At 39.7% G+C, this 27,936-nt stretch overlaps 1 protein-coding gene across 2 annotated transcripts; it reads right to left on the bottom strand.

Moving 5' to 3' along the window:
* Positions 1-975: 975 nt before the first annotated feature.
* Positions 976-27,420, bottom strand: SAAL1 (serum amyloid A like 1). 2 transcript variants are annotated; one of them, XM_025358279.1, is made up of 12 exons: positions 27,245-27,420; positions 24,223-24,336; positions 17,249-17,332; positions 12,727-12,806; positions 10,904-10,963; positions 10,648-10,763; positions 9,794-9,974; positions 7,863-7,945; positions 7,587-7,775; positions 4,249-4,445; positions 2,055-2,147; positions 976-1,125 (listed from the first exon to the last, which is right to left on the bottom strand). In XM_025358279.1, exons 1-12 carry the CDS (start codon positions 27,374-27,376, stop codon positions 1,033-1,035), a joined length of 1,422 nt encoding a protein of 473 aa, XP_025214064.1. In that variant the 5' UTR covers positions 27,377-27,420; the 3' UTR covers positions 976-1,032. The 2 variants fall into 2 exon arrangements, with proteins under 2 accessions (XP_025214064.1, XP_025214065.1); XM_025358280.1 differs by having other exon boundaries at positions 4,249-4,442.
* Between the last annotated feature and the right edge of the window lie 516 nt (positions 27,421-27,936).

The raw sequence follows: 27,936 nt of genomic DNA, 5'->3' as shown, positions 1-27,936 counted from the left end.
AACTGATAAAAATTGGGAAGAGGCTATACCAAAAGTGAGGTTTAGAAAGCTGGCTTTGTTATTCATAACAGATATTTTCTTAAAATCTATGAAAAAGCACTTCCTCACCCAGCCAAACACACGTAAAGACTTGGTAGGAAAAAGCCCCTTCTCTCCCTTTTCCTTCCTGAATGTGGATAAGGCCCAGAAATGGCACAGCCCCCTTAACCGCAAGACAATAAACATGAACACAAAGGTCTACCTGGCAGACCATGTGAAGGGTGAAAGGAGCCACCTCATCACATCTGGATTTTTGCATAAAGGTTCCTGAGAGAGATCAGATTCAGCTACGATAGGAGGGTTTCTGTTACTGTGGCTGAATATACTTATAGTGGATACAAAGATGTAATTCTCACTTAAAAAAATCTAATTAGGCCGGGCACGGTGGCTCATGCCTGTAATCCCAGCACTTTGGAAGGCCAAGGTGGGCAGATCACAAGGTCAGGACATAGACACTATCCTGGCTAACATGGTGAAACTCCGTCTCTACTAAAAATACAAAAAATTAGCCGGGCGTGGTGGCGGGCACCTGTGGTCCCAGCTACTCGGGAGACTGAGGCAGGAAAATGGCGTGAACCCAGGAGGCGGAGCTTGCAGCGAGTCGAGATCACACCACTGCACTCTAGCCTGCAACAGAGTGAGACTCCATCTCAAAAAACAAAACAAAACAAAACAAAAACCAAATTAACAGCTGGGAAGAAAATCGACACTGATCTCTCACATATCCTAAAAAGAACCTCAATGATAAGCTTACATTTTTGTTGTCCTCAACTGAGAATGATAAATATCACATACTATAAAAAGAGGGGTGACAGGGGTGAAACTCCAGATTCCAAAGTCAAAAAAAGTGAGACAAGTCTAGGACAGAAAAATGTAACACCAGACAATTACGGTCTAATAGGGCTTTAGCTAATATTTCCAATAAGTCAATTTCAATTGTCAGTGAGAAAAATAAAGTTTATTTCTTATGCAGAAGTAATTCCAATTCAGGTTTTAAGTCTGAACCTTCAAACTTGGGAAGCTTTTTTCCAAGTCATCAGCAAGTGCCTTATCAACTTCATGTAGGATTTTAATAAAATCTTCCACCTATGAGTCAAACAAACAAACAAAAAAAATCAAACACAGAAGAGAAAAACGTGGTTTAAGGTACTGATTGCTCTACCTGTGGTTTCTAAATGATCCAATGGAAAAGAAATGCTGGCAGATCTCCAGATGACAGTAACAGTACTTCCTAAGCAGTCTTCTAAATCATTCTCAAGGAAATGACTATTCTTTCCCATTCCATTTTACTCTTAAGCTAGTACTTCTCCCCCTGCCTCCTCTTTACAGTCTGTTCCCACATTCTGTCCTTCATTTTCCCAAAAAAGTTCTTATTGTGAAATCTGATTCTAATGGTAGGAAATGTGATGTCATTTGAAGAACCATAAAAACCTACTGCCTATTCCCAAGAATCTGATTTTGGTTTAATACACATGCTACCTACTTCATAACAGAAAGGAGTACTATAGATTCAGAGCTGAATTTTTCCTCTTAGAATTGTTACTCCCAATAGTAGTACAAATTTTCCAGTAGTCATCCTTTTCTCCTCCAACCTTTATTGTAGACTCAGGGGGATCTAAATGTTTATATGTGCAGGTTTGGTACAAAGGTATATCACATGATGCTGAAGTTTGAGGCACAGATGAACCTGTCACCCAGGCAGTGAGCTTAGTACCCAATAGGTAGTTTTTCAGCCCTTGCCCTCCCTCTCTTTTTCCCCCTCCTCCTGTAGTCCCCAGTGTCTACTTTTCCCATTTTTATGTCCATGGTATCCAATGGTTTTAGCTCCCACTTCTAAGTGAGAACATACGGTATTTGGTTTTCTGTTTCCAGCACTCATCTATCTGACAAAGGCATTAAGTCATATAAATTGTATATACTATAATTTTTGACAATGACCTCGAAATCAAGTGCTTACTTGAAAACATTTAGTAATCCTACAAAACTTGGCCGCCTATACATTTACCCATACTCACCACAGGGCTATAGAAAGGAAGAAGGTTTTGAAATGCAGAGGAACACTTCTGTTTGCTCAATTGGCCTTCCTTTACTCCCTGAGCCACCGTCTCCTAAAACAACAACATTTAATGTCAAAAAAGGGAAATTTTTTCAAGCTTTAACTAGTGAATAAAAACAAATTAGGATATTCAATTCCCTCCTGACTTCATAGGCATTTCAAATGTCCCAACTGAACCCACCGACATCAAGGAGGCTTATGTAACCCAAACGTGTTCTCCACTGTCGTCTTTATTTTAGTGAAGGACACCACCATCCACCCTGCTACACAGACTACAAACTTGGAACACAGTGAAGACTTTTCCCTCCCCTCTCCTGCTGACCCCTCCCGGCAAGTGCTCAATTCTATTCTACCAAATCTCTCTTACCCCATCCCTCCTCTCCATTCAAACTTCCATTGTTTAGGCTGCCATCCTTTTTCAGATTATTCTTGAAGATTACCAACCACAAGAGCCTGTTAGTTGATCTCCTGCCCTCCGGCCTTAACTCTCTCTACTCCTTCCTCTCTATTGCTTTTGGAGTAATCTTTCTAAACTGATCGTATCACTCGGTGCTTAAAAGAAAAAAAATCTTTAGTAGCTCCTCAGTTTCTTCAAGATTAAGTCCAAATCCCCTAAACATGGCATATAAAAATTTGCATGACATAGCCCTAGTGTATCAGCTCACCTTTCTTTGATGTTCCTACCACTTAAAAGTAGGTGCTCCAAAAAACAAAAGCAACAGCAAAGAATGGGAAAAAATACATGTGATAAATATGGAAAAGATGCATTGTTACCCAAGAAATTCATACAAATGGATAAATTATAAAAAAGATAAATTATTAATTGGATAATTAAAAATTATTATCCAATTAATTATCCAATTATTTAATTATCCAATAATTAAAAATTATCCAATTAAATCAAATGGATAAATTATAAATGGATAAATTTATAATCAAAATGGATAAATTATAAAAAAGTAGGAAACAAAATATACGACATCCAAATATTTCAATCTCATTAATTTAAAAATGCAAATCAAAATAAGACATAATTTATTACCTGAACTTTGACATAAAAATTATAATACCCAATAATAAGGGTCAAGTAAAAACCAACATTTCACATGTAAACAGTATTTTGACAAAATATGGCCATTATGCCTTAGCCATCTTCACATTTATAATGTTGAATCCAGTAATTTAAATTCTGTAAAACCTGCTGAGGTAATAACCCCAAATCTGGAAAATACAAATAGGGAAAAGGGAAGCAAGACAACTAATAAAAAAAAAATCACCAGAATAAGAGAAACCTTTTGTTTCATTTTGTTTTTTGAGATAGGGTCTCACTTTGTCACTCAGGTTGGAGTGCAATCCTTCCATCCTTGCCTCCCAAGTAGCTGGGATCACAGGCATGTGCCACCATACCCGGCTAATTTTTGTATTTTTTGTAGAGATGAGGTTTTGCCATGTTGCCCAAACTGGTCTCAAACTCCTGGGCTCAAGTGATCCACCTGCCTCAGCCTCCCAAGTGCTGGGATTATGGGCGCCTGGCCAAGAGAAACTTCTTAAGGAATACTCTTTAAAAAATTCAGTGAGTATGAATAAATATATTCTTCACAGCTATATTTGTAGCATTTTATATTCATGATACAATATATTCATAACATATTCATAATATATTTCTTTCCAAATATATGGATAGAAAAAAATATGGTCAAAGGAGGAATGTTAATAACCACTGAACATATTCAGGGAGAATATTCCTTAAGAGAAGTTTGCAGTAAATTTTGAAAACTGATTATTTGGTAAATTAGGTTTAAACTGGCTCTCAGTAAAAAGTCTTTCATCTAGAATCAAGAAAAATGCTTATAATATAGTGTTAAGGGAAAACAGTAGTCTATAAAAATTGCATATGCTGGGTTAAAGTATAGGAAAAATGCATTTATAAAAATACATGCATGCAAACATATGCATATGTTTGTCATACATAAATATACCAAACCACATCAGCTAGCAGTTTTTAAGATTATAAACTCATGGTGATATTAAGATTTTACTTTATTTTCCCAAAATATATATTACTTTCATATTAAAAAAACAGTAATAAAGTTGGAGAGTTAAGCAACCCACACTTTCTTTTGTTCATGACATCATCAATACTTCTTTCCTACCTTTGTTAATGCCTGAAAAATATTAGAAAGAAATTCACATAAAATATCCTTTAAGATTTTCAAGTGGAAATCATCTTGGGTTAAATCAGTCTTTTTAGTTTCTTCTGTGTTAGACTCTGTCGAGTTCTCTGGTTTTTTCTGACACTGTTCCATATTTTGTAAGACCCGAATGAGGCTGTCAATTAGAGGAAGATCTACTGTATAAACAAATCAAGAAACATTGAATTGACCAGTTAAGTTTGGTTTTTCATTCATATGTATTGAATTAGTGCTAGACATTATTATTTTGGGTACTACAGATACACTGGTAACATCAGCAAGATGTCAGCCTGTAAGAGGCTTACATTTTTATACTTTCAAATAAGTAAATATAATAGACTATTTTAGGTTTTGGTTAGGTTCTATGAAGGAAATAAAAGAGGAATATAGCAGTCTAGCAGGGAAAGCTCTCTGACAAGGTGACATTGAGTTGAGAACTAAAGCAATGAAGAGTCAGCAATCAAATGAGCCTAGGAGGCCAGGGGTGGTAGCTCACGCTTGCAATCTCAGCACTTTGAGAGGCCAAGATGGGCGGGTAGCTTGAGCCCAGGAGTTCGAGACCAGCCTGAGCAACATGGTGAAACCGTGTCTTTACAAAAAGTATACAAAAATTAGCTCACGAGATTTTTCTACCACTACCACTGTTAACATCTTGGTCCAAATTATAACATTTCTTGCTATGAGTTAATTATCAAGAATCTCTAAAAGCCTCCTAACTCATCTCCCTTTTGTACCAATGATTCCTACATTTCTCATCAAAACAGCAGCCTATTAAAGTCAGCTCATGTGTATTCAACTTCCGCTTAAAACTCACCATGATTCCCTACCTCATTTAGAGGAAAAGGCAAAATCAGGCCCTCCATACTCTACCTCTTTGGCTCCATGTGCTACTTTGCTAAATGCACCCCAGCCACATGGGATCTCACTGTTCCCCCTCAAATATACCAGGCATACTTCTGGTTGAGGGCTTTTACACTTTCTATTCCCTCTGTCTGGAATGTTCTTCTCCCCAAGTATGCACATGACTCCTCCATTCTCTCCCTAAGGACTGTACTCAATGCCACCTTCTCAATGAGGTAACATATTTATAAACGAAGATCTTAAAAATATTCAATTTTTTTTTTATTAAAAAGTCTTAATAAAATAGAAACAGATTAATATTTCCTTAAATGCTAAGACATATATCTTATTTTTAGGGGGGCAAGGGGGTGCAGAGTCTTGTTCTGTTGCCCAGGCTGGAGTGCAAAGGCGTCATTTCGACTCACTGCAGCCTCCGCCTCCCAGGTTCAAGCAAATCTCCTGCCTCAGCCTTCCCAGTAGCTGAGATTACAGGCGCATGCCACCAAACCTGGCTAATTTTTGTATTTTTAGCAGAGACAGGGTTTCACCATGTTGGCCAGGCTGACTTTGAACTCCTGACCTCAGGTAATCTGCCCACCTCAGCCACCCAAAGTGCTGGGATTATAGGTGTGAGACACCGCACTTGGTTGTAAAACATGTATCTTATACCCAATAATGCTTAACAGTGGAACTCTAGGATTATTTCTAATAAAATCAGGAAGAAGGTAAGGATGTTTTCTACCATCACTATTATTTTACACCAGAGATTCTAGGCAACAGAGAAAGATAAGAAGAATAAACCAGAGATAGACAAGTGATAAAATATATCTAATTTAAGCCAAAGCACTATCACATAAAGCCCAAAGATTATTACTGGAACGACTACTAAAAACAGTAAGAATTTGGTAAGGTTACAGGATGCAAAGTTAATATACAGAAATCAATAGCCTTCATATATTCCAACAACAATAATCAGTGGAAGAAAATATGTCATAGACAATAGTAAACCCAAAAGATAAAATATCTAGGAATGAAACTAATAAGAAATATCCAAGATCTATATGAAGAAACCATTACTGAGGGACACACAAAAGACCTGAACAAATGAAAGGGCATAACATATTCTTAGATGTTCTATAAAGTTAACACGATGTCAATAAAAATATCAGAAAGTTTTTGTTTTTGGAACTTAAAGTTAGTGATAAGAATAGTTAAAAAATTCTGAAAACTTAGAATGAAGAGGAATTCACCTTATTAAGTATTAAAACATAAAACCTTAATATTTAAAAACACTATGGCTACTAATATATGAACATAGTAATGGAACTGAATAGAATATATAGGGGAATTTTTAAAATAATGATGAAATTTCAAATCAGTGTGGGTAAGCTGGATTATTGACTAAACAATGTTGAGATAACTGGGTAGCCCTCTGGAAAAAAAATTGATACCACTAGTACCAAAATTATCAAAGGGGGAAAAAAGAATTAAAGCCACACTTCACATGTGACACCAGAATAAATTCTAAATGAATCATGAATTTAATTGTGGTCATAAAAATCATTCTGTGAAAGACTATGTGTTTACATAGGAAAATATTCATTTTATATTTCTAAATGAAATGTTGGCTAAAAAGCAGAATTAAATATATGTGCATGTGTTGGATGACAAGATTACAGACATCATGTTTCCTTGATATTTTTTATAAATTTTTAGGCAGGGTGCAGAGGCTCATGCCTGTAATCCCAGCACTCTGGAAGGCAAGGCAGGAGGGTCATTTGAGCCCAGGAGTTTGTGACAAGCCTGGGCAAGATTGTGAGACCCTGTCTCTATAAAAAATTTAAAAACTAGCCAGGTGTGGTGTCATGTGGCTGTAGTCCCAGCTACTCAGAAGGCTGAGGTGAGACAATCACCTGAGCCCAGGAATTCAAGGTTGCAGTGAGCTATGATCCTGCCATGGTACTATAGCCTAGGCGACAAAATAAGACTCTGTCTTTAAAATAAGTAAATAGGCCAGGCGGGGTGGCTCACACCTGTAATCCCAGCACTCTGGGAAGCCGAGGCGGGTGGATCACCTGAGCTCAGGAGTTCCAGCCCAGCCTGGCCAACATGGTGAAACGCTGTCTCTACTGAAACAATACAAAAATTAGCTGGGCACAGTGGTGTGTGCCTGTAATCCCAGCTACTTGGGAGGCTAAGGCACGAGAATCACTTGAATCCAGGAGGCAAAGGTTACAGTGAGCCAAGATCGTACCACCGCACTCTAGCCTGGGCAGCAGAGCAAGACTCTGTTTCCAAAAAATAAAAATAAATAAAAAGTAAAATAGGTAAATAAATACAATAATAAAATAAATTTTTGAAGTTTAGCATATTTTTATAACTAGGGAAATGAAAGCATTTTTTAAAAGGGAGAAATCAATGAAATGAAAAACAATATGAGCCTAGGAAATTGTACTTGCCTTTTTCTATCTTTAGATACTCTTGCTCAGTCTGTGAGGCATAAATGGCAGACAACACTGAAAAAACAGAGGCTAGCACTGTTTTCTGTTCTTGAAGAATGATGGGTGGATCATCAGACTGGCAGAATTCATGGCAGACCAGGTCAAAAAGTAAATTCCAAATGTCTTTTCCAGTGTCAGGACAATGTACTTAATAAAGACAACAAATAAAGCAGTACTTTAAAATCAGCAAACAATTAAATGAGTAACTGTAGCGCTTCCAATAAACCATCTTACCAATTGCTTGAATTCCATCATCCACTGTAGTAAGCAGTTGTAAAATATGCATGTAAACATCAAGCCATTCTGGATTTTCAGAACTAAACAGGAAAAGTAAAAGCACTGAATCAACGTTACTGTCCAGGGGATTCCAATCATTCATCCATTCAATAAATATTTATTACTCTGCCAGCCACTGTTCAAGGTGCTGAGGATAAAACAAGGAAAGGAACAAAGGCTCTGTGCTCGTTAGAGCTTTTATATTCTAATAGGGGAAACAGCAAAAAATAATTTAGATTTTAGATTCTCAAAAATCTAAATAGTTTGGAAACTCAAAATCTTAGTTCTTCAACCAAGCAAGTGAAAAGACAGTGAACAATTAAAACAATGGTTTGGCAAATGTTTATTTAAGTACTTACAAATTAAATTTCAGGCACTATGTTAGGAGTTGAGAAAACAGATGTATAAGATGTTATCCCTATCTTCATAAAATTTGTACTTTAAAAGGAAAGAAGATTGCTAGCGGGGTAATTACAATAAAGTGGTATGAATGTAACACTATAGGGCTAGGAGCCACTATATAGCAAGGAGACTTAGTTTGCAGGGTCAGGGAAGGTATCTTAAGAAAAATGATGTTTACACAGAAACATGAAGGGGCAAAGAAGTATGTGAGGTGGAGGAAACATACTGTGCAAAGGCCTGGAGACAAGAGAGCTGGTTCAGTTGAAGAAGTGAAGCAAACTTCACATGACTGAAACGCAGAGTACAAGGAATAAGGATAGTACTACTGGGCCTATAAGCTGCACTTTATTTTTCTGAGAATTTTTCATTTATTTCATTCTTTTTTCCCCTATTTTATTTATTTATATTTTGGATTCAGAAGGTACATGTTGGGGGTTGTTACATGCATGGTGCTGAGGTTTGGGAATACGGATGGTCCCATCACCCAGGTGATGTACACAGTACCTAAGCTGTGTTTGTGTTTGTTTTTGTTTTTTTCTGGACCTTATCCTAAGGAAGGTAACTGACAAGACTGAAGCATGAGAGTGAGACGAGTACGTACTTTGCAAAAACAGCTTTAAAGTCTAGGCTTGGGAAAAGCAAGCATAGAGGCAGCGAATTCAAGTAAAAGAATGTGGCAGTTCTCCAGATGAGAGACAATAATGGCTTGACTGGCATGGATGGAATCCCAGAAAAAGTCAGGAATAAGGGTTGGGAGTTGACTACAATGGGAAAATACTAGGGTAGGAAAGATTCTGTAACGGCTTCTCCATTTCTTCTATATTATCCAAACAGGACAGTGATTACATCATTTACTGAGATTGAGAATACTGATGAAGCAGGTTTAGGGAAAGATGATGAATTTAATCCTCACTTGGATAAAGGACACAAAATTAATAGGTTTTGATGTGGCTTACTCAGCACTAAGAATGCACTAAGCAAATCACTAAGCAGACCAATTTAAAAATTAATTTTCTAGTGATTAGCAATAAACAGTTTTAATGACCTGTAAGGCTTAGTAATCACTCTTGACAAGACATCAGAGTCCCAAAATCAGTCACTTATTGAAGACTGGCATATAAACACAAGGAGCAAAAAAAAAAAAGATGTGCAACGTTAATTAAGAAGTTGTTAAATGTTCAACGTAAAAGCACAAGAAAATGTTTTCTCTTTGGTTTAAATTACATAAAATATGATAAGATAGAAACCACGGTCAATGTTGAATAACAGCCTATAGCTAAATGATAATGTAACAGGAAGTTTGTAACCACTATCATTCTTGTAAAAAGCATACAGGTTGCATCACAAATATTAGTAGTGAATTAACGTAACAAGGAGTGACTGTGTACTTTATTCTGTTGTAAGGAATCTAAGAAGACTTTTATATCTGAGAATACTTCTATCAATTGCATTTTCCCAGAGCACTTTGCACGAAAGAGCTCACCTACCGTACTTGTTTGGCAGCTTCGAGTATACAGGGCACGAGCCGAAACACTGGCTGCTCTTCAGACTCTTCCTGGGGTTGGTCCAGAGGCTGAGTAGCCCCATTTCTGACCCATTCCAACATTAGTTTCTCATCCAAATCAAAGAGCTTGTCTACAACCTCCCCCACCTTCACCAGCAAGTCAACTGCAGAGAATAAAACAAATATTGAAATAAAAACAAATTGCTAAAAGCAATAGGGTTAAGCAAAATTCCTACAGCTATTCTAACAAAACCAAACCTTGCCAAAGCAGTACTTATTCTAAAGGGTGATTTACTTACCTCATATGTTTAAATTTGCGTATTTTTCCTCATTTTTAAATGAGGAATTCATCAGTGTCCCAGGAATTTAAGAAATTTTATATCTTCAATCAAAAAACTTTCTCCAAAAAGCAAACAAACAAAAAGCTGGGCATGGTGGCTTACACCTGTAATCCCAACACTTTTGGGAGGCCAAGGCTAGATGACTGCTTTAACACAAGAGTTCGAAACCAGCCTGGGCAAGAAAGTGAGACTCCATCTCTACAAAAAATTTTAAAATGAGCTGAGCATGGCGGTACACAACGATAGTCCCAGCTATTGGGGAGATTAACAGAAGGATACCTTGAGCCTAGGAGTTTGAGGCTGTAGTGGGCTATGATCACACTACTGCACTCCAACCTGGGTGACAGAGCAAGATTCTGTCTCAAACTAACAAACTTTATTACCTTGCACCCAAGGCTTTTTTCAAAAAGGTGACTTCTAGAAATAGTTACACAGTTTCCTAAAAATTAAATAAAATTTAAAACTTTTTTTTTTTCTAGACTACATGATGACTTACCATTTGTTGAACTTGACATAATGAAGCAAATGCTATCATAAATCGCTGGATGTTCCCGGATCCTTTCAACCCAAACACTGGCCACTTCTGCCTGGGAAAGGCAAGTAAGCAACAACCTACATGGTAAACGTGGGTTGAATTTCTACTTTTCAAAAAAAAATAAAACAGTAAAGGAAATTCGAAAATAAAAAATTAGCTTTTTTTATTAGCTACTCTTATGAGTAACCTTACAGAATTCATAAAAGGAAAAGCATACCTGCTTGTTTCCAGCAGAGTAGGTGGGTCTGAATCATACAAACAGTGCAATAATACCTGCCTACAAAAACAAAGAAGTTAACCGATATGCCTCACTTCTTGCATTTAAAATATCCGAGTTTTCATTTAAGTTTTTTAACATCTTTATTGTGAAATACAGCATGTATTCAGAAAAGCCCAAAAGATACAAATCTATAGTTAATAAATAATTATAAAGCAAACACTCGTGTTTCCAAGAAACAGAACAGAGCTGCATCTCAGTAGTCACCATGTGTCCATTCCAAATCACAATTCTCTTTCCCACCTAGAAATGATGACCATTCTGATTTTTCCAGCAATCATTTCTTTACTTTGCTCTATAGTTTTATTATTTTATATATTTTGGTGTTGCTTTATACTGCAGGTAAAAGGATTAAGAGGACATGCTGAATAAATAGACATAATCTGGGAGGTTATTCGGATTCATGAAGATGGTCAAGGAGGGGAGACAACATATGAAATAAATTATATTATACTTATTCTTTTGAGTCTTCATTTATTTGCTGGAAACTATACATGTAAGATCCACCCATGTTGTTTCTTTAGCTGTTATTCTTTGACAGATTGCTGCAGAGTACTCCATTGTGTGAAAATAACACAATTTATTTTTCCAGACTACTGCTGATGGCCATTTGCGTTGATTCCAATTTGGGGCTATTTCAAGTAATCCTGCTATAATATGTGTAAGAGTTATCCTGATGCACATGTGCACAGTTTCTCTTACCATATATGCCCACTATGAGCTGGTTACAGCACATGCATATGTTCCAACGTGACCAGATAACGCCCAACTATTCTAAAGTGGTTCACAAATTTATATCCCATCAGCAAAATAACTTGCACCATACTAATATTAAGATAAGCATTTACTTGAATTTATAACATTTGTTAACATTTCTCATTCCTGGAGTTTTGATAGAGAACATTATAGAGACCAAACATAATCCTAAGTCATTTGCTCCATGGATGACTGTAAATTACTGAGGAATAAATACTCTGAACTAGGATCTTAAAGTCCCTCCACAACTAGGAGTTATCTCTTTCTGAGAAACCCAGGTACTTGAATCCTGTGATAAAACCCTCACGGCCCCAGCTCTGACAAAAACTGCCTAGAACAGTTTTCTTAACCTATTTGGGTACAAATTTCTTTGAGATTCTGATTAACAGCCATGAACCCTTTGCCTAGAAAACTAATACACCCACAAAATTTAGCATATAATTTCAGGGTGTTCTCAGAACACAGTAACCAAACTTGGGTTTCCTCCATTAAAAAACCTTCTGCCCAGAACTTTACACATGGAGAAGAGAACTAGTCTCAAAGCAGAAATCTGAGTCTTTTCATCACAGAGGCAACTCTTTATCTTCTAGTTTGTTGGCAAGTCTTAACCTCTAAGTCAGAGCTCTCAGGATGACATTATTCAAGAAATCTAGTTTCTGCAGACTCCAGCTGAGTCACTGGATTCCCTGCACCTAAAATGTTTTGGATTCCAGTTGGCTGCCCCATCTCCAAGTTTTGTCCCACTGGTTCTTCCCCTATCTGGCTTACTGCCACCAGCTGACAATTCAGGTTCCTTTGCTACTGAAGAAAGCAGGTTTAAATCCTGAATTATTTCAGTACCTCCTGAAGAAGCCCCTAGCTACCATCAACACACAATGAAGTTCCTAGAGAGTATTCATCAAGACAAAGAAAAGACTGTCTTTCAGATTTGCTACTTTTCCTAAGACGAATTTCCTTAAGGATATAAAAGAATATGTTTAAAAACATAATTATATAGTAAGACTTACCCAAGATTTTTATCACTGCTGATGGACACACATATCTCCTGGAAACAGGCCATATTACCTAAAATTCCCACACAGATTTCCTGCCAAATCAAATTTTACAAGTCACAATGGCTCTGAGATGAAAGACATAAACAAAAATATCAACTTGAACAAAAACTGTCACTGAGCCAACTTTTGGGGTAAGGCAGAGGGGAGGCAGGATAAAGAAATACATATACTGCCTGTACCCTAACCTTGACAAGCTTACAGTATTTGAGAAGGGATGAAAGACATAAGAACAAGAAAGGGCAAAGGCAGGAGCTATGGAAGAAGAACTCCTATCGATAAAACGAATGTTAAATGATTGATAGTATTGAGATACACAAACAAAAAGACAGACATTCAAATAAGGGGACAGTATCAGCAAAGGCAGGAAGGGAATCATGTACGTGGCGAAGACGGTAGACAATAAAGTACTCTGGTTGTGGCACAAAGTGGGTGAACATCATGAGGTAAATACTGCAGGTATAAAGGACTGAGATTAAGGCCTCTGAATGCCGTGCTAAAGAATTAGACTTAATCTGGGAAGTTATTTGGAATCATGAAGATGCTCAATGAGGGGAGACAACATACTGAAACAGTATCTTAGAAAGATTATTCTGGTGGCAAAATGCATAATGTATTAGTGTAGCCCCTCTTTATCCATGGTATTAGTTACCCATGGTCAACCTTGGTATAAAAGTACTAAATGGAAAAGTCCAGAAATAATTCACGTTTTAAATTGCATGCCTTTCTGAGTAGCATGATGAAATCTTGCACCGTCTCACCCGGGATGTGACTCATTCTTTTGTTCAACATATCCACACTGTATACACTGCCTGCCCATTAGTTACTTAGTAGCCATCTTGGCTATCAGATCGACCATCATGGTACCTCACAGGGCTTGTGTTCATGTCACCCTTATTTTACTTAATAATGGCCCCAAAGCACAAGAGTAGCGATGCTGGCAATTTGGATATGTCAAGGAGCCACCATTAAGTGCTTTCTTTACATGAAAAGGTGAAAATTCTTGACTTCATAAGAAAAACATACAAAAATGTATGCTGAGGTTGCTTAGGATCTCTAAGAACAAATCTATCCATGAAATTGTGAAGAAGGAAAAGGAAATTTGTGCATATTATAAATAGGGTTCAGTTCTGTCCTGGGCTTTAGGCACTGGGGGCCTTGGAATGCATCCCCCAAGGATAAGGGGACACTAGTGCATAGGGAAAAGACGTTGAAAAGAATTTAAGAATCTATCTCAGTAATAGTTAATTAATATGCAATAACATTTATTACCACTTATTATGGCCAGGCATTACTCTAAGCATTTTCCGTGTATAATTTCATATAATAACTTAGGTGATAGGTACTAATAGTATCCCCATTTTTTCAGATGAGGAAACTAAGGCACAGAGAAGTTAAGCTACTTGCCTAAGATCTTGAGATCTCCAACTAGAACATGGCAGAGCTCCAGAGCTTGAGCATTTAACCACTATTCCAAACTGCACCTCAGTTATCAAGACGCAAGAGGAGGAGGGCCCTCAGGCATGGAAAAGGATGAAGCTGAGGAAGACTCTCAAGGTGAAAGCAAAATAATCCAATGTGAGGATAAGGGAGAAAGTAGCTGAACTTGACTCCCAGGTTTCAAGTTGCCTCATTTCCCCAGTCAGTGATATTGGTCCCATTGACAGGAAAACTAAAAAAGAAAGTGCATAAAAGGCTACAATGAGTTCAGATGGTACGGTGTTTCCAAGCTTGCTGGAACGTAAGAATCACTCAAGGAGCTTGTTAAAAATACAGATTTCCAAATCTCATCTCAGATCTACTGAATTATAATTTCCAGGGTACAGCCTGGAAAGCTATTGTTTACCCAGCATATACCAGGTGACTTTTATGATCAGATAAGCGTGACCATAAATCACTGAGGACATACACAATTCAGGGTTAGAGAGCACAGCTGACCCTTGAACAACACAGGTTTCAATGTGTGGGTCCACTTAGAGGTGGATTTTTTCTAACCAAACTTGGAATGAAAATACAGTGTCCTCAAGATGCAAAACCTGCGTAATATGCAGAGCTGACTTTTCATACACACAGGTTCCACAGAGCTGACTGCAGAATTGAGTATGTGCGGATTTCAGTATGGGGGAATGTCTTGCAACCATCCCCCATGTATACCAAGGGACAACTGTACAGCATGCAAGCAGAGAGTGCCTGAAGAAAGTTGGAGATGTGACATCAGTTATCAGAAGGGAAGTCAAGGCTTTGCTCCTACAGGCGAGTTGCAACTTAAAGGTGTAAAGAAAACACATAAGTTCACTAGGAAAATGAATATAATGAGAGCAAAGGATCAGGCCTACACCTTACAAAAAGTCCATATTCGGGACAGTATAAAAAAGGAAGAAAGAAAAAGGCCAATGAAAGGTGAGAGAGGAGTGACTCAAGCGGTCAGAGACGACAGTGAGATGACACAGGAGCTACAGAAATGGAGTTTCAAAAAAATGTGGGTGGTCAAATGTTGGGAAAAGATTAAGAGTGAGTAGGGGCAGGAAAAAACCACATACATTTCCCTTATAAACTAAAGAGGGAATAACTGAACTTCCAATCAAAGATCAAGTTTTTCTGTCTTGGCTGCTCACTGGAATCACCTGGGGAACTTTAAAAGCTGGCCAAAGTCTCACACTTGGAGATTCTGCTTTAACTCATTTAGGGTATGGCCTGACTCAAGATTTTCAAAAGTTCCCCAGGGCAAAGCTTCTCAGAGTCTGGCAATGCTCCAGAGCACCAGCGTCACCTGGGAACATATTAGGAATCCTGGACCTACTGGACTAGAAACTCTGGAGGGGGGCTTGGCGATTAGTGATGCGGGGACATGCTTAAGTTTGAGAGCCCATGTCCCAGGTGATTCTAACATGCAGCCAAGGCTGAGAATCACTGTGGCAGCAGATGGTGGCCAGCGGATATATACAACAATATGACTAAATCCTAAAAGGTGCCATTCCTGACATAAGCTTATTTCTTTATACACTAGTAGTGAGTAAATATATTTAAGACAGAAAAACTCAGTACAAAAATAGCATAATTGTCAAATCTTACATTAATATAAGGAACCAAGGAAAAAATGGTTAATCAGGCCCTAATTCAGACAGAACATTCTACTTAAATAAGAATCTTAATTCAACATTCAATTTGTAACAACACACTACGGAATTCTCCATTTTATAATCTGAAAGACAGGAAATACAGTACAGTGGTTATACTGGAGTCAGGCCTAGGCTGAAATCTCAGCTCCGTTCTTTCCTAGTTGTGTGACCTGAACACATATCTTCACCCAAGATCTAGCTCTTTAAAAGTATACCTCATAGTAGTAAGACCAGGTATTCAGTAAACAGCAGTTTTTCATAATTATAATTATTGAACAGATATTTACTAATCCGTGTATGCACAGCACATGGCAATTTAATTGGCAATAAAGCACAGTACACTGTACAGTATATAAAGTCCTCTCCTTTAGTCTTTATCTATTGTTCTTGGCAGTTTACTAACAGCAATGACCACTGAAAGCTTACTTACTTGGGAAGGTGTGGAAGGAAAAGTACCACTGTGAATAACAGATGCAAATACTGAGAGGGGACAGAAGGCACCCAAAGGGAGGCATGGAGACAGCGTGAGACAGGGAGTAGAAAGGCCTGGCTAAATCAGAAGGGTTACCTGGTTATCCAGATTTTATGCTGGAAAGATGAGTTAGGTTCAGAGAGTAGAAGTCTTGAGCAGCAGGCTGAGTTTAGAATAGTTTTCAAACAATGGTGGATTTTGTCAGTAAAAAAGAGCAATCCAGTGAAAAATGGGAGGCCCGGGTTCTGCTCCTTGCTCTGATACATACTAGCAGCATAACGGTGGTTATGCCTAACTCGTCTCCACAGCTGTTAAATGAAAGTGCTAATTTCCCTGGTCCAGCCTGAATCTATAATTCTATGATTCTAATAATTTTAAATTATGAAATTATTAATAATTTAATATTTTAAATTATTACAGGCATGTAGCTCATGCTTATAATCCCAGCACTTTGGGAGGCCAAGGTGGGAGGATCACTTGAGGCCAGGAGTTCAAGACCACCCTGAGCAACATAAGGAGACCCCTGTCTTCACAAAATAAAAATGAAAATTAGCTGGGTGTGGTGGCTTACACCTATAGTCCCAGTTACTTGGGAGGCTGAGGTGGGAGGGTCCCTTGAGCCCAGGAAGTCAAGACTGCAGTGAGCTGTGCTCATGCCACTGTACTCTAAGCCTTGGAGACATAGTGAGACCCTGTCTCAAAAATAAAATAAAAAAAATTTAAATAGCAAATTACCTAGGACCTGGCAATGTTCAATTAACATCTACAGGCTGATTTGTTGATTTACAGTCAGTAAGAAAATCAAAGTGAGAAAAATAAATGACCATCCAGCACTATCTGTTCTTATTGCTTCAAAGAAGAAGGCTTTAGAAATGTACATACTTACTCTTAATCGAGGACACTTGGACTTGGCCAGTACTCCCATGAATATATCAGGAGCATTAAATTCTTGGAGAAATAAAGCCACATCCTGAAAAGAAAAATGATTATTGGCGTGGATACTGAATATTCTTCCCTAAACCCCAAAGCTTAGGCAACCATAAAATTCTATATTAAAATGAGAATTTTAGGCCAGGCGCGGTGGCTCACACCTGCAATCCTAGCACTTTGGGAGGCCAAGGCTGGCAGAGTGCCTGAGCTCAGGAGTTCACGACCAGCCTGGGCAACACGGTGAAACTCCGTCTCTACTAAAAATACAAAAAAACTAGCTGGGTGTGGCAGCGAGCACCTGTAGTCCCAGCTACTCAGGAGGCTGAGGCAGGTGAACCCGGGAGGTGGAGGTTGCAGTGAGGTGAGATTGCGCCACTGCACTCCAGCCTGGGCGACAGAGCAAGACTCTGTCTCCAAAAAACATTAAAAAATAAAATAAAATTAGAATTTTAGACACAAGGAAAAAAAAAAAACACAGGCTTAGGAACTGTGTCAACAGACAAAAGTGATACTAGAGAGTCTTTATGATAACTGGTCCCAGACAATGGAACAATTTTGTAAACAAATCTAAACTACCTATAATACTCCGGAGGATTATCCCACTCTTTTCTGCCCCGAATCTATTTACCTTAATAATGTTTCTGCCCACTAGGAATTCTCATTAAACACATTCAAACACATTTGGTGATTACCTATCAAGTATTAAGCTAGAAGTGGGGGACAAGGGAAAAAAGCAACACGCTGGGCACAGTGGCTCACACCTGTAATCCTAACACTTTGGGAGGCTGGTTAGAAAGCTGAGGTTGGTGGATCATTTGAGCCCAGGAGTTTGAGACCAGCTTGGGCAAACATGGTGAAAACCTATATCCACAAAAAATACAAAAATTAGCCAGGTGTGGTGGCACATGCCTGCAGTCCCAGCTACTTGGGAGGCTGAGGTGGGAGGATCACTTGAGCCTGGGGGGGTCGAGGTTGCAGTGAGCCATGACTTTGCCACTGTACTCCAGCCTGGGCAACACAGTGAGAATAAAAGAGTAAAACTTGGCTGGGAGAGGTGGCTCATACCTGTAATCCTAATACTTTGGGAGGCCAGGGCAGGCAGATCACTTGAGCCCAGGAGTTCAAGACCAGCCTAAGCAAACATAGTGAAACACCATCTCTACAGAAAATACAAAAATTAGCTGGGCATGGTGGTGTACCATCTGTAGTCCCAGCTACTCAGGAGGCTGAGGTGGAAGGATTGCTTGAACCCGTGAGGCACAGGTTGCAGTAAGCTGAGATATCGCCATTGCACTCCAGCCTGTGCAACAGAGTGAGACTTTGTCACAAACAAAAACAAAATTTCTTCTTGTCCTCCAAGAGCTTAAAACACAGTAGGGGAAAGAAGTCAAGAACTGCTATAGGGTCCTGTCCAAAACCAGAACTTGTGTTTTCAAAATCATCAACAGAATAAAAATTCTGATGACAATGTAACGGTGGCAGCCTCATAACTTCTTCCTAGAGAGTCTGCCACAGTGCCTAAAGGGGCATAACATACAGGTGTCATGTGAGTGGACATGTGGCCCCAAATGGGCCAAATCTCACCTAGGAATGTAAGACATAAAAGCTAAGTCAGTTTGTTTGGGGATCTGCAATGTAAAATATATAAATAAAATTAAGTTTCTGGCTGTCTACTGCTTCAGATTTTCACTAAATTTGAGGTGTATATTTGAGAAGCTTTAACTTAAAATATAAGCTGCATGCATTAAAGGGCCCTGGAACACCTCAAAGAGAGAGGCAATTATTCTCCACAGCAACTGAAACCAGTAACCTGCCAGACAGCTGACTGGGAGAGACACACTCTACTTACTAAAAGACCATGGTCAGAGAAAATCATATTTTCAAACATACACTCTAAACTGAAAGTCCTAACAGCAGATTCTCTTCACTGTAAGTGATCAAGCTGTCTGTCCTGTGGGCAATTCTTTGTCACATGCAGAAATTTTTAAATTTAATGGTAATTCCTGGAGTAGCACAAGGGTGGCCTAACAATATCAATACCAACAGTAATAAAATTAACATTCATTGAACAAGTATTAAATGCCAGGCACAGTGAAGTGGCTTGCATGCTATCTCATTTAATTCTCAAAACAACTCTATCAACTAGTTAACATTATTAGTCCCATTACACTCATAAGCATTAACTGAAGTTTAAAAAGTTCAGCAACCTGCCCAAGATTATACAGTCTCAGTAGAGCAAAGCTAGGATTTGAACCCACATGAGTCTGACTTGAGCCTATGGTCCTGCTTTTTAAAAGAGATGAGGGTCTTGCTATCCTGTCCATACTGCAGCAGTGGCTATTCACAGATTCACAGGCATTATCATAACTCACTGCAGCCTCCAACTACTGGGCTCAAGGGATCCTCCTGCCTCAGCCTTCCAAATAACTGGGAATATAGGCAAGCACCCAGCGAGACTATGTTTTTTTGTTGTTGTTTTGTTTTTTTTTTTTTTGAGACGGAGTCTCGCTTTTCACCCAGGTTGGAGTGCAGTGGCCGGATCGCCGCTCACTGCAAGCTCCGCCTCCCGGGTTTACGCCATTCTCCTGCCTCAGCCTCCCGAGTAGCTGAGACTACAGGCGCCCGCCACCTCGCCCGGCTAGTTTTTTGTGTTTTTAGTAGAGACGGAATTTCACCGGGTTAGCCAGGATGGTCTCTATCTCCTGACTTCGTCATCCGCCTGTCTCGGCCTCCCAAAGTGCTGGGATTACAGGCTTGAGCCACTGCGCCCGGCGAGACTATGTTCTTAACCACCACAACATGCTACCTCTCAGGTATTCATCTATTCATTCACTACTCCCCAAATATTTTCTGAAAAACCTAATAGGCACTGTTTTAGGTTCTGGGAACACATCGGTGAACAAGCTAAATAAGGACTCAGTCCCAAGGAATTTTCTTTCTAAAGAAATGAACAAACAATAAATATATAAACAACTGAACTACACAATTTCTAAATGCTACAAAGAAAATAAGATGGTATGTGCTAGAAACCCAGATAAAGGAGGCTACTTTAGACATGACATTGAAGAAGGTATTTCAGAAGGGGTGACATTGTGCTTTGATGAGAAAGAATTTAAATCCATCAGAGGACACATGTAACAGAGTGAAGCAATTCTGTGGGAACACTGAAATAAGAGAGGTTAATTCTGACTGGAGTGTCTGGGGTGGCATCACAGAGGAGGTGACACTGAAGCTGGGCCATAAACAGTGAGAAGGATTTTGCCAGCTGGAAGCCATTCTAAACAGAGAGGCATGAATAGTACCCATGGACACGTGAAAGTGCAGGAAGTATCTATCTGGAGGTCTCTGGTCCTCACACACTGAATTCATGGTTACAGAGCAATAAGAGACAAGGCTGAGATATAAACTCACGAGACTTTGCACCAGGGACTTCAACGGTCAGTGGAGAGCTTAGTTCTGAGTGGTGCCTCAAGGGCACCTCTTGTAAGGGAGCAAAAGAAGGCCAAAGAACATGACTTCGCCCCGCACCAATAACCTCCTTCAAACAGCAGCACTGTTTTCTCAATTTTAAAACTGAGATTTTCACCCTAAGAGTTCATTTAAAACACAGGTTTTATTTCTTTTTTAAAAAATGTAACCATAATTTATCAATAATCGTAGAAAAGTAGATCTGAACAATACTCTCAACCAACCTGATCTGACATTGGTAATAAGATACTCGACCCAGCAACAGCAGAACACACATGCTTTTTAAGTGAACATGTCTTTTAAGTGAACATGTCTTTTAAGTGATAGTAAAGACAAAGTAAAGACAAAGATAGATTGGTAAAGACAGACCATATTCTGGGCTATAAAACAAGTCTCAACACATTTAAAAGGATTCAGTGTTCAACGACCATAGCAACAGAAAGATAACTGAAACATTCCCAAATATTTGAATCTTATGTATGAACCAAAGAAAAAGTAAAGAATATTAGAAAGTATTCTGAACTTCTGTGGGCATGGTGGCTCATGCCTGTAATCCCAGTACTTTGGGAGGCCGGGGCAGGCAGATCACTTGAGGCCAGGAGTTCAAGACCAGCCTGGCCAACATGGCAAAACCCCATCTCTACAAAAAGTACGCAGCAAGACTCTGTCTCAAAAAAAGTTGTAAACACAGCATATCAGAATTTGTGGAATACTGGTAAAGCATAAATATTTAGGGAAAATTTTACAGTGCTAGATGTCTATCTTTAAAAAGAAAGATTTCAAAGTATAAAGTATGTGGACAACAGATTTTTGACAAAGATGCAAAAGCAATTAGTGGAGAAAGGATCATCTTTTCTTTTTTTTTTTTTTTTTTTTNGGCTAGTTTTTTTGTATTTTTAGTAGAGACGGGGTTTCACCATGTTAGCCAGGATAGTCTCGATCTCCTGACCTTGTGATCCACCCGCCTCGGCCTCCCGAAGTGCTGGGATTACAGGCTTGAGCCACCGCGCCCGGCCAGGATCATCTTTTCAACAAATGAACTAGAACAATTGAATATCCATAGGCAAAAAAATAAACTTCAACCCATCCTTGCACTATGCACTATACAAAAATCAACTCAAAATGGATCACAGACTTCTATGTAAAACCTAAAATTATAAAACTTTTAGAAGAAAATGTAAGAAAACAACATAATTAAAAAACAGGCAGAAGATTAAAACAGGTACGTCACCAAAAAAGATACACGGAGTACAAATAAACACATGAAAAGATACTCATCATTAGGAATTAAGGCAGTCCAAATTATAATCACAATGAGCTATCACTACACACTGATTAGCATGGCTAAAATTAAGAAGACTGACCATACTAAGTGTTGATGAGGATGAGGAGAAACTGGACCTGGAATTATGTCTCACACACTGCTTGTGGTTATGTAAAACGGTAAAAACTGTTTAGGAAAACAATTTGAAAGTTTCTTAAAAAGTTAAGCATACACTTACCATATGATCCAGTCAGGCCACTTGATATGGTTTGGCTCTGTGTTCCCTGCTAAATCTCACCTTGATTTGCAATCCCCATTGTCCCCATGTATCAAGGGCAAGACTAGGTGGAGGTAAGTGAATCATGGGGGCGGTTTCCCCCATGCTGTTCTCATGATAATAAGTGAGTCTCATGAGATCTGATAGTTTTATAAGAATCTGGCATTTCCCCTGCTCACACTTCTTCCTGCCACCATGTGAAGAAGGTGCCTGCTTCCCCTTCCCCTTCTGCCATGATTGTAAGTTTCCTGAGGCCTCCCCAGCCATGCTGAACTGAGAGTCAATTAAACCTCTTTCCTTTATAAATTACCCAGTCTCAGGTATTTCCCTATAGCAGCGTGAGAATGGACTAATACACCACTCTAGGTATTCATCCAAGGAAAAGAAAAGTGTATGTCCATACACACTTGTATACAAAAGTTCACAACAGCTTTATCTGTAATAAACCTTAAACAACTCCAACATTCATCAACAGGTAAAAAACAAATTGTAGTATATACATATAATGGAACACGATTCAGCAATAAAAAAAAAGCCATTGATATACACAACATGGATGATTCTCAAAATTACGCTGCATAAAAGAGCCAGACCGAAAAAAGAATATGAGCACATTTATATAAAACTCTAGAATACACACTAATCTGTAGTGACAGAAAGCAGATCAGCGGTTGCCTGGAGAGGATGGAGGAAGGGAGAGGCAAGAGGAAGAGACGACCAAGGACCATAAAGAAACTTTTAGGGGTGATGGATATGCTCTCTATCCCGATTACAGTGACAGTTTCATCTGCGTACACATTGTCAAAGTTTATTGGCTGGGTGCGGTGACGCACACCTATAATCCCAGCACTTTGGGAGGCCAAGGCGGGTGGATCATTTGAGGTCAGCAGTTCGAGACTAGCCTTGCCAACAGGGTGAAACACTGTCTCTACCAAAAATACAAAAATTCGCTGGGATTGGTGGTGCACGCCTGTACTCCCAGCTACTCCGGAGGCCATGGCAGGAGAATCACTTGAGGCCTGGAGGCGGAGGTTGCAGTGAGCTGAGATCGCACCACTGCACTCCCGCCTGGGTGATAGAGACTCCATCTCCAAAAAAAAAATTATCAGTGTCAATGATACTTCAAAACAATAGCCAGTTTTTTGTGTGTTAATTATACCTCAATAAAGTTTTAAATAAAATGACTTAAACAATGAATAACCATTGACAATTTTTAAGAAAATGAGTACAATTAAGTCCGTATTTCTGGAAAAAAAGGTAACAGGGGTGGCAATGTAGAGGACAGAAGGGAGGTGAAAGAGACTAAAACAAGGATTTTAATCAGGAAGCTACCGCAAAAGTCCAGGCAATAAAACAAGAGAGATCACATAGGCCATTTAATCTCTTTTGGCCTCTATTTTCTTAACTGTAAAATAAGAGTACTACCTACATCACAGGGTTATTGTGAAGATCAAATAGAATACTATACATGAAAATGCTTTTGAGCTATAGAATAAAATACAGATATTAAAACAATGATTAATATTGCAGCTATAGACATATTATTTATTGTCCTTTCCTTCTAATACTATCATGGTATATTAGTGGTCTTCTAACTCCTAACCTGCTCTCAAATATATGGCCAGAGTTCTCTTTAGGTAGGTAAGTATCAGAACTTTCCTGGCCTCCATGTGTGTAGGAATACATTCATAAGAGCTATGTATTTAGTCCGAATCTATTGAGAGCTCAGATCCTCCAGCCTCAAAGACAGAAGTTTAGCACTATAGCTCATAGGATCTCATTCCCTGTATCATATATGAGTGTGATTACAGACAGGAGATAAAGCCTTTCCCCAGAGTGAAGGACTGAACCGTTTTTAAAACATCCATCCACCATCTCCTCACCCAACAGTCTTTTCAGAGTTTTGTTTCCAGCCTCATACCTCATCCATTGACATATCCCATACTCTGCAAATTTCATTCTCCATTTCTTCATCAAGCTCCGTCTGCTGCTCCTCATCATCTGAGCTAGATTTGGTGTTTTCAGGGCTAACAATCTTCAGAAACACAAAGAAAGAAAACATGAATAAAAGTTGTCTACAATACTAACCAGGCACCCAAATACAGCAGGTGATCGAATAACATTTCCTTGTAACGTTGATGAGAAAAAAAATATTTGATTCCTGGCCAGGGCCACCGTCTGTGTGGAGTTTGCATGTTCTTCCCATGTGTGCATGAGTCTGTTCCAGATACTTCAGTTTCCTCCCACATCCCCCAAATTTGCACATTAGCATAACTGGTGTGTCTAAATGGTCCTGATCTGAGTGAGTGTGGGTGTGTGTGTACCTGTGATGGGATGGCATCCTCTCCAGGGCTGGTTTCTGCCTTGCACCTTGAGCTGCTGGTTTAGGCTCCAGCCACCCTCAACTCTGAACCAGAGCAAGTGGGTTGGGAAATGGATGAATACAAATTATTATAAAACAAAAATCTGTAAAGAAGACAATAATCATGGAGATGTACGACAATAATTATGTGGTAGGAACGTGCTCAGTAAGCCTGCCTTATTTGTTATTGTTTTTGGACTGTACGGTAGTAAGAGGTGGTCATTTTTGCTTTGTAAACATTTATTCCTTGATTTAACATAATCAAACAATAAAAGTTGTAGTGATAATCACTACAACCACCATCACTCACTAACTCACCAAAATTAGGTAAATAGTTATCTTGTTTTTATTAACCTTCCTTAAATGTATTTATAGCTCACATTTATCTCAATATTTAATACTAGACGTGTTTTGGGTCCTCATTTAGAAGTTTGGTGATGTTCTTGTGTCCAGAAATATGCCACAGGAACTTAACTCTTGTTTATATCAATTAGCTATGTAAAATTGGTTTCATTATCAGTAATTTTGCTTAAAGTCACAATTTCCAAGAACCTACTGATGTTAAGTGAGGACTTACTTTAATAATAACCCATAATTGTTTAGAAGACACAAAGAAGCTACCAGCAAAGTATCTTCTCTTGCAAAAATCTTCTTTTAAAAACTTAGTGCCTTGCGTAGATCTATTCTTTCAACATTCACAAAGTAAATACTGTTGCTAGGCACTGGGGTAGATATACAAAGACGAGTTAGATATAATCCCTTACTTTTAAGATTTTTTTTTTTTTAACTTTTAGGATCTAGTGGGGAAAGACATGTAAAAGGATAGTCATATTAGAAAAGGCAAAGTGGGCAGGGTGTGGTGGCTCAAGCCTGTAATCCCAACACTTTGGGAGGCCGAGACGGGCGGATCACGAGGTCAGGAAATCGAGACCATCCTGGCTAACACTGTGAAACCCCGTCTCTACTAAAAAAAATACAAAAAACTAGCCAGGCGAGGTGGCGGGCGCCTGTAGTCCCAGCTACTGGGGAGGCTGAGGCAGGAGAATGGTGTAAACCCGGGAGGCGGAGCTTGCAGTGAGCTGCGATCCGGCCACTGCACTCCAGCCTGGGCGAAAGAGCGAGACTCCGTCTCAAAAAAAAACAAAAAAAAAACAAAAAAAAACCAAAAAAAACAAAAAAAAAAAAGAAAAAAAAAAGGCAAAGTGATTCAAATGAATTGTGGACAAAAAGTTGTGGTAGCAAAAATGATGGACCAATGACCTATTCCTGGGAGAAGATGGGGAACTTTCTCTTAGGTGTTGATATTTAAGCTAAATTTTAAAGGAAGAATAGTAGTTTGTCATGTGAAGAAGGAGAGAAGTGAGTATTCAGAGGAAAGTACAAGAGTTCAGAGTTGAGAGAGGGCCTAGCATGTTTGGGGATGGTGAACAGTTCGCTGTTGATGGAACACAGTGTATCACGAGAAGATGAGGCTGGAAAATGTACAAACAGCCCTGGATCCCAAGCTTCAAGAAATATGCATTTTTCTCCTATGCAAAGGGAACTAAGCAGTGTCATCAATAGCGCTGTCTTTAAAGATTATTCTGGCAGCTGTGTAGACAATTAACTGGAGAGGATAGAGAAGAGAAGCTGAGGAACCAATGAGGGAAACATGGGGAGAAGAAAACTCACATTTACTGACAGCCTCCTATAAGTCAAACACCATGCTAAGCACTCTATGGCCATTATAATCTCACTTAACCTACACAATGACCCTATATATAATAATATAAATATTATAATCCCATTTTATAGAAATTAAGAGAGAAATAGAGGTTCTGAGCCGTTAGGTGACCTGTAGCTAGTGGGTAATGAAGCTGTGTTTTTTGTTTTTTTGAGACAGGGTCTCCCTCTGTCCCCCAGCCTGGAGTGTAGTAGCTGGATCACAGCTCACTGCAGCCTCCAACTCCAGGCTCAAACGATCCTCCAGCCTCAGCCTCCTGAGTAGCTGGGACTACAGGTGTGCACCATCACGACCGGCTTTTTTTAAGTTTGTAGAAACCAGTTCTATGTTGCTCAGGCTGGTCTCGAACTCGTGGCTCAAGCGATCCTTCCGCCTTGGCCTCCCAAAGTGTTGGGATTACAGACGTGACCCATCGCGCCTAGTCAGAAGCCACGTTTTTTATATAAAAGTTGTATAACCCTAAAATCACCATTTATTCTATTACAACTATAGTCCATGAAATATATAAACTAAGGTCCTGGGCTTCAGAAATCACAGTGGGGATGGGGAGCAAAACCCGAGCAATGCAGTTACACGATCGTGTATTTTTGGAGAACTTGCGAAACTAAAATAGAACCGCAAGTATTCCAGCATCCCTAACATTATACTTCCCTTTGTGTCGAGAGACCCCGAGGGGCCCCAGATAGTTCTGGGGTCCGCAGCGGCCGGCGAAACACAACGAGCGAGGTCCCGCAGCGCACGCCTGGGGAGGGGTCTTCGTGGGGATGGCGGCTCCCGGGGCCGGAGGAGCCGCCAGAGGAGGAGCCCGGGTGCCTGGGGGATGTGGGGAGAGCCCACGCGTGGCGCGAGTTTCCGCACCTGGATGAGTCCGCTGAGGACGCCGAAGAGCCAGTGTTTGCTGTAAACCGTGCTCCCTATGCAGTCTCCACCGGCCACCTCCTCCTCCTCCTGGTCGCGACCCGGGGGCGGCGGCGAGGGGTTGCGATCCATGACTTTGCCGCGTCCCGCGCTCGAAGGCCGTGCCGGAAGCTGCGGAGGAGACGACCGGCACCCTAGTGCCAGAGCGCCCGGCGCACCCGGCGGGACTCCCCCTACAGCGCCCCCTGCTGTTCGGAGCTTGGCCAGCCAGCCAAGATGGCTTGACCTCACCCACCCCATTCTACCCAGGACCCAGGCACGAATATACTCATAATTATTGTCACCCTCACTGAATCAGGGGTTCCATTTCTCCAGGAGCTCTTAGCCTGATTGAAGAAGGAAGGGTGGGGGCAGGGAGGAAGCCTCAGGAACAGATGTGAATCTCAAAGCTAGCGAACTTATTCTATTCGCCTTCTGTTCCTACAATCCTCTGATCTCTGGTCACCGTTGCCATTCCTAAAAATATCCGTGGGCGAGGCTGGATGACTTGTAAGGGATTCCAGGGATCCAAACTGATTCGTAAAGCTAAAGAGGCACCATTTGTCCTCATTGGAATGGCAGGTTTTGCAGTAGTTGCTGCATATGGATTATACAAATTGAAGAGCAGGGGAAATAGTAAAATATCGCATCAC

Source organism: Theropithecus gelada, chromosome 14 (assembly GCF_003255815.1).
Source record: "Theropithecus gelada isolate Dixy chromosome 14, Tgel_1.0, whole genome shotgun sequence".
NCBI lineage: Eukaryota > Metazoa > Chordata > Mammalia > Primates > Cercopithecidae > Theropithecus > Theropithecus gelada.
The sequence above is the reverse complement of the archived record's forward strand: the minus strand, read 5'-3'. Positions and strand labels throughout refer to the sequence as shown.